At 37.1% G+C, this 16,511-nt stretch overlaps 3 protein-coding genes and 1 long non-coding RNA gene across 5 annotated transcripts in view; 3 read left to right on the top strand and 1 right to left on the bottom strand.

Moving 5' to 3' along the window:
• Positions 1 to 16,502, top strand: part of dhrs7b (dehydrogenase/reductase (SDR family) member 7B) — a 32,513-nt gene extending 16,011 nt beyond the window's left edge. Inside the window, exons 1-7 of one of the 2 annotated variants that reach the window (XM_033970975.2) lie at positions 11,726 to 11,765; positions 13,050 to 13,228; positions 13,316 to 13,434; positions 13,688 to 13,901; positions 14,059 to 14,151; positions 14,547 to 14,699; positions 15,666 to 16,502. In XM_033970975.2, coding sequence (XP_033826866.1) covers positions 13,069 to 13,228; positions 13,316 to 13,434; positions 13,688 to 13,901; positions 14,059 to 14,151; positions 14,547 to 14,699; positions 15,666 to 15,877 — 951 coding nt within the window. In that variant the 5' untranslated portion in view covers positions 11,726 to 11,765; positions 13,050 to 13,068 and the 3' untranslated portion in view covers positions 15,878 to 16,502. Of the gene's footprint in view, positions 1 to 11,725; positions 11,766 to 13,049; positions 13,229 to 13,315; positions 13,435 to 13,687; positions 13,902 to 14,058; positions 14,152 to 14,546; positions 14,700 to 15,665 lie in introns of those variants that run through there. The other variant, XM_055223948.1, reaches the window with a different exon arrangement.
• On the bottom strand, positions 1,181 to 1,700 carry LOC129456490 (uncharacterized). Its single transcript, XR_008648790.1, has 3 exons — positions 1,582 to 1,700; positions 1,380 to 1,500; positions 1,181 to 1,240 (listed from the first exon to the last, which is right to left on the bottom strand). It is a non-coding gene; the product is annotated as an uncharacterized LOC129456490 (long non-coding RNA).
• Positions 3,665 to 7,844, top strand: natd1 (protein NATD1). Its single transcript, XM_033971065.2, has 3 exons — positions 3,665 to 3,870; positions 6,438 to 6,556; positions 6,692 to 7,844. Exons 1-3 carry the CDS (start codon positions 3,771 to 3,773, stop codon positions 6,806 to 6,808), a joined length of 336 nt encoding a protein of 111 aa, XP_033826956.1. The 5' UTR covers positions 3,665 to 3,770; the 3' UTR covers positions 6,809 to 7,844.
• Positions 8,378 to 10,733, top strand: tmem11 (transmembrane protein 11). The gene is made up of 2 exons (XM_033971224.2): positions 8,378 to 8,502; positions 9,313 to 10,733. Exons 1-2 carry the CDS (start codon positions 8,456 to 8,458, stop codon positions 9,827 to 9,829), a joined length of 564 nt encoding a protein of 187 aa, XP_033827115.1. The 5' UTR covers positions 8,378 to 8,455; the 3' UTR covers positions 9,830 to 10,733.
• Positions 16,503 to 16,511: the final 9 nt, after the last annotated feature.

Genomic DNA, 16,511 nt, shown 5'->3' with positions numbered 1-16,511 from the left:
GCTACCATCTGTAATTATGTAATTGGTCGTCTTGCCCCAGTTATATTCTCACATGTCCCTAGTTAATATCTACATTACTGCTGTCTGATAGTGTGTCAGCTTTCACCTGGCAGAATAAAACCAGAGAGTAAATGTGAACCTGAACAAAGCCCAGGTGAGGGGAGGAGGAACAGGTTTAGCATCTGCCATTTACTGGCAAATGAAATAGACTTGCGTATGGTAGCTTTAAGTATATTATGTTACATTTAATTATTTACTTTTATTATCGCTGATCCAAAGCAAATAATTTCGATTTGATCTATTTTAAATATATACTTTAATTTAACATGAAACAGTTAAACATGCACTATGTAACTCTCTGGTGGAGGATCTGCCACCTGCTTTTCTCCATGGAGATGTTATTAACCAGAAAGTTTAGATAATGCACCTTTAAATGGAAACGTTTTTTGTTGTTTTGCCATTGTATAGTCATGTAATGTAATACAAACTATTGCTACCATCTATTAAACACTTATTTGGACAACAACTGTAGCCTTACCTCCTTGATCAACTGTCCTGTGTGTTTTTCACTTGCCTCCTCTTGTGCACACAGTGAGGAGGAATCATTTATTGACTGCTGACCATATTTTTCTAGTGCTGTTGCCGTTTCAATGTTGTGCTTCAGCAAAGCATTTAAATCCCCATTCAAATATGCATTGTTGGAAATCTCTGATCAAGAAGCAAGAAAAACTTGTAAAACAGGTAAAAAAAAAATATTGCATATAATGAGTGACTTACCATTATCTGCATTATGAACAAGATTATCTGAAGAGACTTCAGTCTTTTCTTGGTCATGAGGAGGACTGAGAGGGGGTGTAGCAGATGAGATGGATGAACGGATGGGAGGGGACAGTGCTGATGCAGGGACTATATGGTTGGTAGTTGAGTCTGCACTGGACTGCTTCACTTGTTTCCATTCTTTTAAGTGTTCAAGAGAATTTCGGTGACCTTTATCCCTAATATCTTCAGTAGATCCATTGTATTTTTTATCTAGAGATTTTGAACGCTGAACTCTGGAGCTGAAATTAGGAGTAAATTAGGAGACTTAAGAGGTGCAGTGATACTTGACTTGTGTTTATTATTGGTGCACTTACTTAATTGCAGGAGTAGCCCCGGGTCTCACATTTCTCAACACAGCTTGGACCCAGTTCCGTCTCAGTCCAGAGGTCATCGCACAGAGAGTGTACACACCATCTCTAGTCTGTGTAAAGAAAAGAGTGAAAAAATAGTATAAGTTCATAATTTGTTTTGTTGATTTTTCCAACTAGACCCTGCATAATATATCCATAAACAAGCCATCGAATGACAGTTGGGGGCACAGTTGCATCACAATAAATTACCTGTTTCTTGACTTTGTTGCTGTGATGGTGACATGTAGCCACAGAAGAGGATGCTCTTGTTTGCTCAGACAGACTGGCTTTCATATCCCGAGAGTTCTTTGATGGAGAATTTTTACAATCCCTGAAAGGTCAACAAGTAACAACGTAATCTTCAAAAAGCATGAATTAAAACTATAACATGAATTTATTTTGAATGACAAACCTTAATGTTTCAATTGAAGTCGAACACTTTCCAAAATCCAGGCTTTTTTCTTCAATAAAATAAAGTAAAAATATGACTTGAAATAGTTGACAAATAATCACCAGTGTCATGAATTATTACCATCTCTCCCTCTCTGGTCCAGTCTGCCTAGTGAGCGGCTGCTTCGTATGAACGGGGCAGATGGAAAGGAGGAGCTGTGGAGGGAGGAGAAGCTCCGGCTGCTGCAGAGGCGGATGCCCGGCTTGGATGATTGAGATGCTGTCCTCGTGTCCTTAAGTCCCGCATGGTTCTGGTCCTGTGTAGCCCCTCCACCTTTACCTCCAGAACTCAAGTCCTTAGTGCCCAAACTGTGGCTCCTTCCAACAGTTACACCGCTTCTGGTATTGCCACTCTGTTTTCCACTTGAAAACTTTGAATCCTTGGGAAAAAAAAGTTTAAGATTTTCAAATATTCACCACGTCATACACACCATATGATTCTCTAGCCACATTTAAACCCCGACTCAATCTCTTAATTCATTTAGCACCATCTGACCAGCTCAGTGATCCCGGTCGCAGACAGATCTAAACATGCGCATTAGCTAAAGAGTAATTAAACTCGAGCACTGGAGAGACACCATGCCATGATTCTGTGCTTCTTCTGCAGAGGCAATCAATCTGTGGTCGGACCAAAAGCCAAAGGAATCGATGGCAAGAGTCCTGAGTTAGCGACTTATGCGGATTTAACTGTGCTGACTTGATCTTATAGGCCATTAATACAATCATAAATCAGACTGTTTTACTGTATCCTCTAGATGGAGACCAGGTCATCACATTAAGTACCTGAGTGCCACATTTAGGATGAAGATCATTTTATTTTTATGAATTAGAATGCATTCTGTTAATTGGTTTCAGAATAGTAACAAATTAATGACAAAGTCCTCAAAATGTTGCAAAATGATAAAAGCCATGGATAACCATCCTAATGTTAAATGGCCATTTCTGAAACAATGTATGGTTATTTGTATCCTAACATAATTTTATAAAACACATTAAAATATTTAGGTCAGTACACTGCTTACCTTTCCCATCTTTTTCTGCATGGTCCTATTAGCCTTTGAGTTAACTAAAGTGTCCTGCCACCTGTACAAAAAGATACTGATAAATTGATTTCACAAGTGTAAAGTGCAAAATAGATGAAAAGAACAAGTTTGTTACTTTGTAAATAATATACTGAAGCATAGTCCAAGTAGGACAATAACAACATAACAAACTTACCTTGGTGCTCTGGACATCATCTTTGCCAGTCCTGTGTAAAAAAAATATATATATATAAAGTGTTCCGTTATCAGTAAAAGCACAAATAGCGTCTGTAAACACCCATAAACCCAGACATATCCACTGGCACACACATAATCTGAGACACAGTAGACACTGTCAATTAGTGTTTGGTAGGATTAAGGTGACCGCTTAGCAGGATTAAGCCTACCATAGTCATTTTAGTGAACTTGACTATCACATCTTGCACATTTTGTTCTTTTATTTTATATTCGTTAGAAAATATATTTTAGAAATCTATATTCAATTAGAATGATCTTATGGATAATCTCTGCACAAATGTTAGTCTATCACTGGATGTATATTGGACTACAGACAGTCAGATGTCACTGTGTATCTGACAACTGTGAACTCAGCTGACCCGACCACTTGTCCTCCTCTAAAAAAAAGGGAAAATTATCAAAGAATTAGCAGAAAACAAAAAGGAATTAAAAGGGGGTTAAATAAATAATATGAACAACAAAATTAATTTACATTGGATTTAAAAAATAATCTGTGATGGAAAGTTTTTAACAGTTTTCAGTGATTTTCTTATATTTAATGCATTGCAGGGACAACACTTACATTTTTTTGTTTAGTTTTTAATGTACTTTCACTATTATTATTATTATTATTATTATTATTATTATTATTATTATTATTATTATTATTATTATTATTATTATTATTATTGTTATTTATTGTTATTATTATTGTTTAGAGACGCGTGCTCTGATTGGCTGCCTGCTGTGTCACGTGACCTCACAGCTGATTTCGCTGGAGTGTTTTGCTCGGCCTCCTGCTCGTGCTCAGTGCTCATCATTTTTGTGTTAGCCATTTCCACTCTTTTCAACAACATCCCGGCACAATAACGTCGACACCCGGCGATCTACGATGGCCCAGGCGGCGCAGACCAGTGCAGTAGACGCGAATAACTCCCAGATCCATGTAGAGCACGATAAAAAACGGCGACAGTTTGTAATAAGACTGAACGGTAAATCAACCTGAACATAAACATTAGCTAGGGACATGCTAGCTAACAGATGCTAACACAATAGTCGGGATTGCACAGACTTAATAATTGCCACCCCAACCATATGGATGACTTGGATCTTTTGTAATTAACAGGACCATTTTTGTAATCAAAGTGACAGTTGTTCTAAGATTATTTTTTATGAAGTTTGGTCTTGCATACACATGTCTCTTACAGGCAACTTCCTGGCTAGTCTGTTAACTTAATAGTCAGTTTAACATGTGCATTCTCTGGAAATACTCAGCAAATGCACATGTCCATTTTATTTAGGCTACTGTTGTTATGAAATCACGAGCAAACATTAATGTCCCGACGTGTATTTATGACCCCAAAAGCAACTTTGTTCCAGCAAAACTGCCATTTCTTCATCAGATGGGCTGGAAATTGGGCCACTTGTTTAGCTACATTACTTTTATTAATAATGAATATTAAAACAAAAAAAACAAAACATTAAATAATGACAGAATGAAAAAGTTACGTTGAAGCTTTTGGGGTCAGTTTGTCCCCATTTTGTTTCTCTTATAACTCAACCATAAAAAAAATAAATCATATTCTCATAATTTTTGGCTCTATTTTTAGCCTGACTTCAGCCTATTTTCATGTTTTTCTTTTTTTTCTTTTGGCCAATAGCCCTTGTTTGAGTTTATTTTTGACCCTCAAAATGTCCCGTAACTATTCATTTCCATCACAGCACTGGACAAACACTATTTGGTTTTTTGCCAAGTGGAATTTGTCAAAATATTGTAAAAAAATTCAAAAACATTTTTTTATTGTTTTGACTGAGAGCAAAAGGTTGTGTTGAATTTCCTTTGGGGTCAATTTGACCCCAGTTTGTTTGTCTTATAACTCAACCATAAAATAATATTTTCTTATAATTTTTCTATGGTTAGTCTGACTTCAGACTAATGCACTCATACCAAATTTACCTTACATTTATATAATTATTGTCTAGGCCTTGATTATGTGACAAAAGTGTATTTTTTGACATTATAAGGCTCTATAACAGTTAAATTACATGACTGTAGTGATTTTTTTTAAACAAAGTGAATTAGAAGGTGGTCTAAATGTAGTGTGGGTGCTGTTTTTGAAAAACTTGGAATTTTTGAATTAGAGCAAAAAGTGATATTGAAGTTTGTTTGAATCATTTATGATCCCAGCCATTTTCCCATTCATTTCAGTGGGATTTAATGAATCCTACTTTACATTTCCGTGTTTGGCCTTTCATACCAATTTCATTCAAACTCCAGACTTTTATTAAATCTACATCACATAGGACCTCACTTACTTGAATATTTACTTGATTTTGGATTTATCATTTGTTTCATAGTTTTAAGGCCCCAAAACCTCCACACTCCTACACGTCGAGAGGAGCCAGCTGAGGCATCTGTTCTGGATGCCTCAGCTGGCTGGAGGTGTTCCGGGTATGTCCCACTGGGAGGAGGCACCAGGGCGCAGCTGTAGGGACGATGTCTCTCTGCTGGCCTGGGAACGCCTTGGCGTCCTGTGGGAGGACCTCGAGAAAGTGTCTGGGGTGGGGGAAGTCATGGAGTCCCTGCTTAAACTGTCCAAAATTTGTTAGTCCTGATCCTGTATCAGTCAAAGTCCAGTTCCACTGTCCATTGACTTACATGACGTCAAAAACAAGCTGCTTCTGCTCTTTACCTGCACAGTCAAATGGCTCTGAACATTTAATCATTTCATCAAAGACCATGAATTCTGATGCTAAACTATGCTTGGAATGATTTTTGAAGAAGTTTGAATCTAAAGGTATCTTTTTCTAAAAAATAAATGTGGATTTGTGAGGGAAAAAACACCATCTGGCTATATGTAAACACTGTTTTTGGAGGTTTTGGGGCCTTAAAACTATGAATAAATATAAGAATATGTTACTTTATAGCTGAGATATAAAAGAAACAAGTTGGGGTCAAATTGACCAGAGTAATTTTTTGCTCCCTGGACGCCTAGGGAGGTGGTCTGGGCATGTCCCACCGGGAGAAGGCCCCGGGGAAGACCCAGGACACGCTGGAGGGACTATGTCTCTCGGCTGGCTTGGGAACACCTTGGGGTCCCACCGGAGGAGCTGGAGGACGTGTCTGGGGTGAGGGAAGTTTGGGAGTCCCTGCTTAGACTGCTGCCCCCGCAACCTGGCTCCGGATAAGCAGAAGAAAATGGATAGATAGAACTTTTTGCTCGCAGTCAAAATAATAAAAAAATTCAACACTTTTTTTTTTCACTACATTTTGACAAATTCCACTTGGCATTTGTCCAAATAGTATTTCTTTGTTACAGTAATGGAAGTTAATAGTTACAGGACATTTTGAGCATCAAAAATGCACACTTTTTACTAAAATACGGCCTACTAGCCGACATATCAAATAGTAAGAGCAAATTTGGTATTAGTGCATTAGTCTGAAGTCAGGTTATTTTATAGCTAGAGTTATAAGAGAAACAAATTGACCCCAGAGGAACTTCAACGTAACTATTGGGAGGAACACACAAGGTTTAAGCTAATATTTGCATGTTGACAGGATCTCATGATCGAGCAGTTCTCCTGTATGAGTATGTTGGGAAGAAAACGGTTGACTTGCAACACACTGAAGTCCCAGATGCTTATCGGGGAAGAGGAATCGCAAAACAATTAGCTAAGGTGAAATATCTCCAATATTTGTGATAGGATCATTTGTTTGTATATCATAGTCATTTTAACATATGACATCCTAAAGCTTGGTTTTTAAATAGTTCATAATTTTATAAACAAATAAAAATGTTTCTGTTATTATAGGCAGCTATGGATTTTGTCGTGGAGGAGGATCTAAAAGCCCACTTGACGTGCTGGTACATTCAGAAGTATGTGAAGGAAAACCCACAGCCTCAGTACTTTGAACACATTTACCAATGATGCTTGGATGTGAGAGACACACAGGGACTCCAAGGAAAGAAACTGCCTCACATGCTTTGGAGTGACAGCAAAAGCTCGTCAAGGCTGTGATTACAAGACATTGGGTTTATCCTGAGACGTGTTCTCATGGTGAATCTTCTGTGATATGAGTGCAGGGTCAAATGGTCTGTATGCCAGTACAGATAAATACACACCATGATGCCGCAAGTTCAGTTGGAAGCATGGGAAGGTTAAACCAATGCAAGCTCAGGCAAGAAAGAAAGAAAAGACAAAAGATTATCACTGGTTTGGTAGTCCACAGTCGTTCAGGGATAAACAGTGGTCTATTCACTGAAAGCTAAATGGCATCTATACTTTTCTACATCAAATAAATTACCAGAAAATTACCCATAAGCTAATTGTATAAGTTGGGATATGTGTTTGCAAGATTAAAATATGTTTTTAATTAATTTTAATTAAGCTATAGCAAATGTAACAACATTTTTATCCTATGAAGTCATGGAATATTATTCAAACTCACAAACTCATTCTTGAGAACTCAAGTTTCTCTAACCAAAGAGCATAACTGACATGAGTAGTATGCAGATACCGCTGTCTATCATCACACATCTTCACCTCTGTAAGATTAGGGCTCATATAGTCAGGAGACAATCATTTGATCTCAAACCAGCTTTTCTGGCACTACATTCTTCTGTATATCTTTTAGGAGGTTAGTGATTGCTGCAAATGGTCACCGCAGAAACACTGTTCAATTTGTCCCTTTATGTGGCTCTTTTCTGCTATTGACAATCTCTGAGTTGAAGAGAAGACCTCAGGTCAGTCCACTCTCGGAAGTGGAGAAAAAATTTACTTTTAGGGGTGTACCCATGTCTGTCTTTTTTATTTTCTCCATACAATGTTTGTGCTTGAGACCACACTTTTTGTTGTTAATAAACAAAATATATTCAAAGTTTCTGAGTTTATTTGGTAAAACGTGTCAACTTGATTTAATTAATAAAAGGTGACTTCTAGCGCCACCAGCTGGCGATTAGACGAATAGTCGCTTTCATAGTGGATTAATTTAATCAATTATCAAAGCACATAAAAACATTTGCTTTATAACTATATGCATGTCGATATTTGACTATGTTAAATCACATTTTGCACAAGTGCTGAGCCCGAGGCTTCAGAAAGCGTCTGGTTATAACGAGGACATTTTCGGACATGGAGCAGGGTAAGATCAATTACCAATTACTTCTCTGTGATTGATGTCCTGTACTCTACATACATGATTAAACACTTTTGTCCCTATATTAGGCTATACTTAAAAGTTGTACAGGTTGGCAAAGTAATTAGTGTTACACTCGTTCAATAATGTAGATATTTGCACTGAGCATGTTCTATCTCTTAATAATCTTGTGTTTGAGTTCATATATGAAGGACAAATGCACATATGGGAAAAGAACATCCCGTTCATATATGAAAACCTGTGCTGCATGGAGCTGACCTACAACTTCAACATAAAGTAAAGGCACGCGTGCTCTCTGTGGTGGGAATTGTAGTGAAAATGTGTTGTTCAGCGCCTGTGTCGGTCCTGTTACTAGACTACATCACCCATAAGGCATAGCGCTATTTTGCTTGAGCTGCAATCACGGTTGCATCTCCAACATGGCGTCGCTGGGAAGGAGGCGCGGTGTCCCAGTAAGCAGGGAGAGGTCAGTTACACCACATAATGTCCACAAAACTAAAACATTATATCTCTATTTTCTGTTTTATACTTGTCATTACTCGGCAGATGCAATACATGCTCGGTGTTAGGACAATGGAGTTATTAGCCGAGCTGGCAACTTGATTTTCGTGCCATAGTTAGCTCATGTTAGCTGGAGTCGCGTACAGCTAACTAGCATTAGCAAGGAAACACTAGCTCATGTGATGTTTTGGTTTTTCCCACCTCCAGATAAACTAAAACAAACTAGATCCACATAGTTTCAAGTGTGATCCACCGTCAGTTGCTATTAAAAATCAGTAGGTTGATTTTATGACTTGAAACTGTTCCTAATGTTTCTTTCTTTTCTTTATTGGCCCGGTGTTAGTGAACGTCCTTTACCCGAGAAAGCAAGACAAACAACATTATACCAATAACCACTGACATGGCTTCATTTAACTGTGTGTATTTGATCAAAAGTCCTCGTCGTCTGTATATCTGTTCACGATATTCCGTAAGTCTTAGTTTTGGACTATTGACAGGGTCAGAAGCTACTCAAAAAAGGCCCAAGTGTTTTCATGTTTGCGCCTCGAATTATAGCAATCATGCGTCGACTTTTAGCAATTACAAACTAAATAAAGACATATTCGATTTGTTTAAACTTTCAGTGAAAATAAACTTGTTATAGAGGAGACGTGCTCTTATGATTTAACTAAGTAGTACACAATGCTGCTCTAATCACTGAATATTTCCTGCACTGCTCAACAGTTTTTGGATTGTATAAAAGCATTTTACACATTGTTGTCTTATCTGTACACAGAGGAGTGATGGCGGCCACTGACTGCTACATTGTCCATGAGATCTACAATGGGGAAAACGCACAAGACCAATTTGAGTATGAGCTAGAACAGGCATTGGAAGCCCAGTATAAATACATTGTTATTGAGCCCACACGCATTGGAGATGAGACCGCTCGCTGGATCGCTGTGGGCAACTGCCTGCACAAAACGGCGGTGTTGTCAGGTGCTGCTTGCCTCTTGACACCTCTTTCACTGCCCATTGAATATTCTCGCTATGTTGCGTTGCCTGCCGGTGCTCTCAGTGTGGCCTGCGCCGCTCTCTACGGGATTTCGTGGCAGTTTGACCCCTGCTGCAAGTACCAGGTGGAATATGACAGCCAAAAACTTTCCCGGCTGCCCCTGCATACGCTCACCTCCTCCACACCAGTGGTGTTGGTACGCAGGGATGACATCCACAGAAAGAGACTTCATAATACGATAGCACTGGCTGCCCTGGCATATTGTGCCAAGAAGATCTATGAACTTTATGCGGTATGAGTGATGAGTGCCCTCCTAAGTGGGTTTAAGTAAGAACCGAAGTGATCTAAGCAAGATTCATTATGTTGTGGTCAAATCCAGCAGGTTGCTCCACATGTTGTGGTTGCATCTATTTCAAACATTGTTCTGGGGGATATAGTTAAAACTAGAAGGAATTGTTTTGTTCCTTTTTGTTTCCTCTACGTATGTGTGATGACTTTATCACACTTCTCTCTGTAAAAACTGCACCTATTCCCGTCCTCCTCCTCCACCAGTGTCCCACTATAGCCTGTCCACAGGGTCCCCAAACTTCTGTGGACTTCAATGTTCCCAATATGGAGTCGTTTGTCTGTCTTCAGCCTTGTAGTTTTACTGTACCCCTTTTTCTGATCAGAACATCACCCTCTCATTAAACTTTAGGATATTTCAAGCTCACAGTTCTGTATTTTATTTGACTTTTTCATCAATGGATTCTACATGGTGTCCAAAAAAGCTTATGCAAATAGAAGCAGCTTTTTTGTGAATGTGTCTTGTTCATGTAGATTTTTCTTGTTCAAAAGAGTAAGACTTTGTGTGACAATGATGTGGCTTTTGTCCTCTTTTGAAATACTATAAACTTGGAAAGTTGCAGTGCACGCTTCTTTAGGTACATAATGTATATTACATTAGCATAAGCCAGTCTTTAAACTGGGAATTTGATTGGTATCAACATGTTTTAGTATTATATCAATTTATGATGGACCAGGATATTCCAACATGAGATTGTTCAAGTGCATTATGTAAATGTCCATTATAAAACTGGAAGTTGGATTTTGTTTCATTCCAGCAGGCATTTAGGAAGTGGATTATATGTTTTGCAGAAGCGACTTTTTGGGAAGTCCTTCCAAAGGTCCATCCCTGTATCAGAAATAAATTTTGTTTGTCAGTTTCCTGGTGGTATTTTAGCCAACTCATAATCTGATGTGTTTGCACAAATACTTTGCAGAGATCAGCAAATGGTTATATGCAGTTTAGTCAGAATCATTTTTCTATGAACAATCCAGGAAAATGAAAAAAAAATTTAAAAACCTGTTTAATGTTTTAAATTTAAGTAGCTAACAAATGAAAACTATCAAATTAGACAAAACTACTGTATACAATGCAATGTTTATATGGATACAAATCAAGATGAGCTTGTTTCAGAATGGGACCTTTTTAGATCCTAATTGGACAACATGTGCACTTTGCTGATTTGAGACCCATGCAGTCCCATTAGCTGTCAGCTGATTTGCTGATGCAGGTGCTGATCCTTCAAAGTTCTCACAGCAGACATGGCCATCTAATACCACTTTACTACTTAAATGTGTACTGTATAACTTTTCTGATAGAACAGACATACCTTCTTTATATATCTGTGGGGTATGCAGCCTGCTTGTCTTCATGAAAATGTTATTGCTTTGCTTGGAATGTTCCGCAGTATTGCATTAAACTTGTCCAATTTGCATTTATTCAAATACAGATAGCTTTATTGCTAAAATATACCTTGAAAACAAAACATGCATTCTTACTGTGAAGAGGTCATACTGTGGAACATTCTAGGCAAAGCTTCACTGGGAAAAACAGGTGGCAGGCCCTTTACTCTAAAAGTTACATACTATTCTATCTTTTAATACATTATGGCTATCATTATAATTCCCACGTGACAAAAATAGCCTAAAATGTAAAACCTTTATTTCATATTCTTTTAAAACTTCAATGTATTTTTTTTTATGTATTAAGTGTTTTATTAACTAGAAAAGCAAATACTATATATACATATAAAAAAAAAAATAATAATAATAATTACCATGCGAAACGTTTGAGTGCAGAAGGACTACAACTCCAATCATCCTTAGCCAAACCTCAGCGGCACACATGGGATGACGTATTTCCGCTTGGAACCCGGTAATACGGAAGCGTTTGTTTTTCTATTTCACTGGTAAGTAGCCTGAATTTATTGTGTTTGTGCAATCCATTAACCAATTAAATGTCTACTATTGAAAAGTTATCCAAGAATTCTCTGTAAAATATAAACATATTTCTAGCAAGGTTACTGCACAAATTGTATTATGTTGTATGTTAACATTGTACAGACATTTTAAACTGTTGCTATTTGCAGAGGTTTCGTTTAATATATTTGTTGTATAGCTCACAATACAAATATTAATATGTATAGAACTGTGTATGGATAGTTTATTGACAAAACAGGTTAGTAACTTTTATGTGTCCTATAGTTTTGCATTTTCCAGAAATCTCGCCTTAACTTTGCCCATATTTACAAATCGCATTTGTTTGCATTGATAGAAGGTACTATGGTGCCCACCATATTCTAAAAATAAGCTCAACTCAACAAAGGATTGGTAGTACAAATGATAGTATGCTGTTGGTATTGTCATAAGCATATAGAAGTAACAGTTCTATAATCATTGTTTTTATCATCAGAGGCAATATACAACAATAATAACTGCTTTGTTCGTAAGCTTTGTATTGCAACACCTACATTTCTCCAGTGTAAGATTATTTTATCAGCAACTGTAGTATACAATTGTATTAAATAAAATTATTCAAATATGGGTAGCTTGTGCCACCATAATCTCAGCATAAACCTTTGGGAAATACTTTAGCATAAATATTTTTCAAACTACAGTAAGGCAAGGTAAGGCAAGTTTATTTGTATAGCACAATTCATACACAAGGTAATTCAAAGTGCTTTACAGAATAAGAAAGACATTAAAATCACAAATCAAAACATAAATAATCATCATAAAATTAACATTAAAAGAGAAGAGTGAAGAATAAAAACCTTTCAGCCACATGCACAGCTAAACAGACCTGTTTTGAGCCTGGATTTAAACATTGTCAAAGTAGAGGCCTGTCTCACATCTTCAGGAAGACTGTTCCAAGTTTTAGCTGCATAAAACTTAAACGCTGGTTCCCCATATTTAGTCCTGACTCTGGGCACCAGCAGTGGGCCGGTCCCTAAAGTCCTCAGTGTGCGAGATGTTTCATATGGCACTAACATGTCGGAGATATACTTTGGACCTAGGCCATGGAGAGACTTATACACAAGCAGAGCTGCTTTAAAGTCTATTCTTTGAGCTACAGGAGCCAGTGCAGAGACCTGAGCACAGCACTTATGTGCTCAGTACCAGGAATCCCATCTTTACTGTGACAAGTCTATGTTCTGTGGCTGTTTAAAAGTGATACCTATGTCTGCTTTCAGGTCGCTTGGGGGTATCACTATGGACCTTGTAGCTGGACTTGGAGGAAGAACGTTTCATATCTTTTGTGCTGGCGTTGGATTACTACTGCTCTACCGCTTACTTTTGCGCCTCAGATCTGGAACTTCTCTTCAAGATGCTGTGGTGGTCATCACTGGTGCGAGTTCTGGGCTTGGAAAAGGTTAACCAAACAAACATTTTAAGAGAATCAGAAAAAACACTTTATTGTGCATATCTAATGTTACATTTACTTTGTTTTCCTTTACAGAATGCGCACAGGTGTTTCATTCTGCAGGTGCACGTCTTATATTGTGTGGGAGAGATGGTTCACGTTTGCAACAGGTTGTTCTAGAACTAACATCCAAATCACTACAAACACAGATTAAGGTGAGTAGTTGGTACACTCCAAAAAAATCACTTGAATTCAGAATATGAATTGTGATTTCATGTTTAATTTTTTCATTGGATTTGTTTTGAGGTATTCCTGCCTGTCAATTAGGACTATGCAATAAACAGATTCTCAGATAAATGCATTTTACGTTGGTTTGACAGAGCCACAATTCAAGAATTCAATTTAAGACATTTTAACTATTTTATTTTTTAACAGTTTGTAATTCTGTTGTTTATATGCTATTTTCAGCATGCACACCCTCCAAAAATGGTTGTGTTTGATTTAGCTGACACCGCCGCAGTGGGCAGAGCTGCAGAGGAGATTCTCGCCTGTTATGGACACATAGATGTTATAATAAACAACGCTGGCATCAGTAACCGTGGCAACATTCTGGATACTCAACTATCTGTTCAGCGGGATGTCATGGAAACTAATTATTTCGGGCCGATCGCTCTCACTCAAGGTCAGTGAGTACAATTAAATTACCACTCAAAAAAATCATCTTATAGAGTATGTTTTGTTGTAATTTAGTGCTTTGGGATACATAGGGTGGATAGTCTATAATAAATACTCTTTGTTTTTTGTGTTTTTAGTATAACTTAACAAAAATCTTTTGTCAGCTCTTCTGCCCTCAATGGTCCAGCGACGCAGTGGCCATATCGTAGCCATCAGCAGTGTCCAAGGCAAGATAGCCATTCCGTACAGATCTGCTTGTAAGTTGCATCTAATTCACATATTAATGTTTTCAGATTTTTTATCTGTAATTAGAGAGTTATTCAAGGTACCTAGATCCTAATTGATAGTAATTTGTATCAATAGTGAAAATAAATAGGACAAAATTTGTCCTTTTCTGAAGTTTTAGAATGACCTCTAAATCATAACTAGTATAAGACCACCTACTAATTTTAAAGAAACCAAGTTTTGCTGTAGAAAATTGTATATATATATGTATATATATATATATATATATATATATATATATAAATACGGTTATATAATCAGTGTGGCATTGAAATCAGCATTATGTATCAAGCCTTTCTTTTTATTTGGAAATTGAATTGTGACAACACAAGTAAATTGTAATTTAATAAGTATGTTTATCCTCTAGATGCAGCATCAAAGCATGCCATGCAGGCTTACTTTGACTGCCTGCGAGCTGAAATCAACCAATATGGGATTCCAGTTACCGTGATTAGTCCTGGATACATTAAAACTAATTTATCGATAAACGCAATCACGGGAGATGGCACCAAACATGGAGGTGAGCTATAGGTATTATGTGCATATGATGTAATTAACATGATAATATTTAAGAGTTTTTGATAGTTTTTCCTGTTTGACAATTTTGGTGAAGTTTATAATTGTACTTTTTGGTTGGACATGGGCAGCAGATAACTGCATAACTGTTGCCTACCAACTGTAATGTAAACAAAGGACAAAGCTTTGTCTAATTTACACAAGTTATATATCTAAAAATATGTAAAAGAAACCTTTTAAAGGTTCCGTATTACAAAAAATGATTCTTGTGAGCTTTAAACTATGTTAGAATGTTGTTACCTCCTCAAAACATACCTAGAGCTGAGTTTCATTTCATTCACCCATGTTTGAGATACACTTTATCATTAGTCTGTCTACATCTCCAAAGCTCAAAATGCTCTGTTCTACCACGTGATAGTGGTAGTTTTCAAGTGAACAGCTACCGTTTCCCTTTAGTTCAGTAAAAAGTGGCAAGTCCAGGGCTGAAATCATTCAAATGATTCTAGCAAAAATGTATGGAGTTTAAAAACACAGTGGAGCACTTCCTGTATTATCACATGACATCACTAGGTGTAACAGAGTGTTTTCTGTTTAAGAGAAGAACTCAGGACCCTAAATGTGCTGGGTTTGTGTGTCAAAAGGTGAAGGTTTTTGATGAGAAACCAACATTTTAACATAGATTATAAAATAGCAAAATAGGCCCTTTAAACTCATCCTTGTGCATAAATTGTCCCTACAATTTGATGGAATTTTGGGTATTGATGACATAGATTCCTTTTTTAGAACCAAGCACAACTTCATGTATTTTTTAAATTTTTCCTCAAACGTTTCTTCACAAACTTGAGTACTATATTATATTGACCAGAGATACTATACCATCAAAGTAATTAATAATAAAAACTGTCTCATGCACTTTAATGTAATTTATTTATTTTTGCCTCTCTGATGATACTGTACATTATTTTTTCAGTGTTAGACAAGACCACTGCCGCAGGATGGGAGCCCAGAGACGTGGCACTGGCAGTGTTGAGAGCGGTCAGACTGAAGAGCAAAGATGTCGTACTGGCTGGACTGACCCCGACACTGGCCATCTATCTTCGGACGCTATGGCCGGGTCTCTTCTTTAAAATCATGTCTTCTCGGGCCCGCAAGGAACAAAAGAATAGCGACAAAAATCAGTGAAAATGGACAATGAAACATGACTGCCAAATTGTAATATATTGTTATGAAGAATACCTACCAGCCTGATGTTTATTTTTTCTCTCTGGCTATTGTGGCTCTAGTACTTTTCAAATGTTGCTAAAATACCCGATTTGTTGCATTCATTTATTTTTTTTATTTTTTTGTATGTGATATGTGATGGCATCATTTCAGTTCCTATTTAGTATTTCAATAACTATAATCTATACAGACCTATGTTGAATCCACAATATTTTTTTGTTAGGAATGGGATTTTTTTATATTTGGCAGAGTAAATATCACATTTGTTAAGTTTTGCCCAAGTTTTGCCTTTGAAGGTTATGCCATTCTTGTTTCATGAGGATAGGCCTAGTAATGACAGAACTATTAATAAATAATTCATAAAGTAGTCTCTAGTTCGTCAGTTGAAAGTCAAATCAAAGAATTCTGACCTGCCCAGCTTATCTTTAAACTACGGTTGATATAGAAAACTTTGTCATACGAACCCAACCCATTAGTGATTTCACCAACAAGAATTTGATTGCCTTTTATTACTTCTATAAAAATGAAATCTAACTGGCCAAAGTGGCTAATGGTACAAATACAATTATTGCCAGCGTGAGAAAAATCTACCAGC

The sequence above is a fragment of the Periophthalmus magnuspinnatus genome, chromosome 8, assembly GCF_009829125.3.
Source record: "Periophthalmus magnuspinnatus isolate fPerMag1 chromosome 8, fPerMag1.2.pri, whole genome shotgun sequence".
NCBI lineage: Eukaryota > Metazoa > Chordata > Actinopteri > Gobiiformes > Gobiidae > Periophthalmus > Periophthalmus magnuspinnatus.
Note: the sequence above shows the minus strand (reverse complement) of the source record. Positions and strands in the feature narration are given on the sequence as shown.

Excerpts from the sequence above, each read along its gene's own strand:
- natd1 (XM_033971065.2), top strand. The coding sequence starts at position 3,771 with ATGGCCCAGGCGGCGCAGACCAGTGCAGTAGACGCGAATAACTCCCAG. Across the intron at positions 3,871-6,437 it reads GTTTGTAATAAGACTGAACG|GATCTCATGATCGAGCAGTT; the intron begins GTAAATCAACCT and ends GCATGTTGACAG. Across the intron at positions 6,557-6,691 it reads TCGCAAAACAATTAGCTAAG|GCAGCTATGGATTTTGTCGT; the intron begins GTGAAATATCTC and ends CTGTTATTATAG.
- tmem11 (XM_033971224.2), top strand. The coding sequence starts at position 8,456 with ATGGCGTCGCTGGGAAGGAGGCGCGGTGTCCCAGTAAGCAGGGAGAG. Across the intron at positions 8,503-9,312 it reads GTCCCAGTAAGCAGGGAGAG|AGGAGTGATGGCGGCCACTG; the intron begins GTCAGTTACACC and ends ATCTGTACACAG.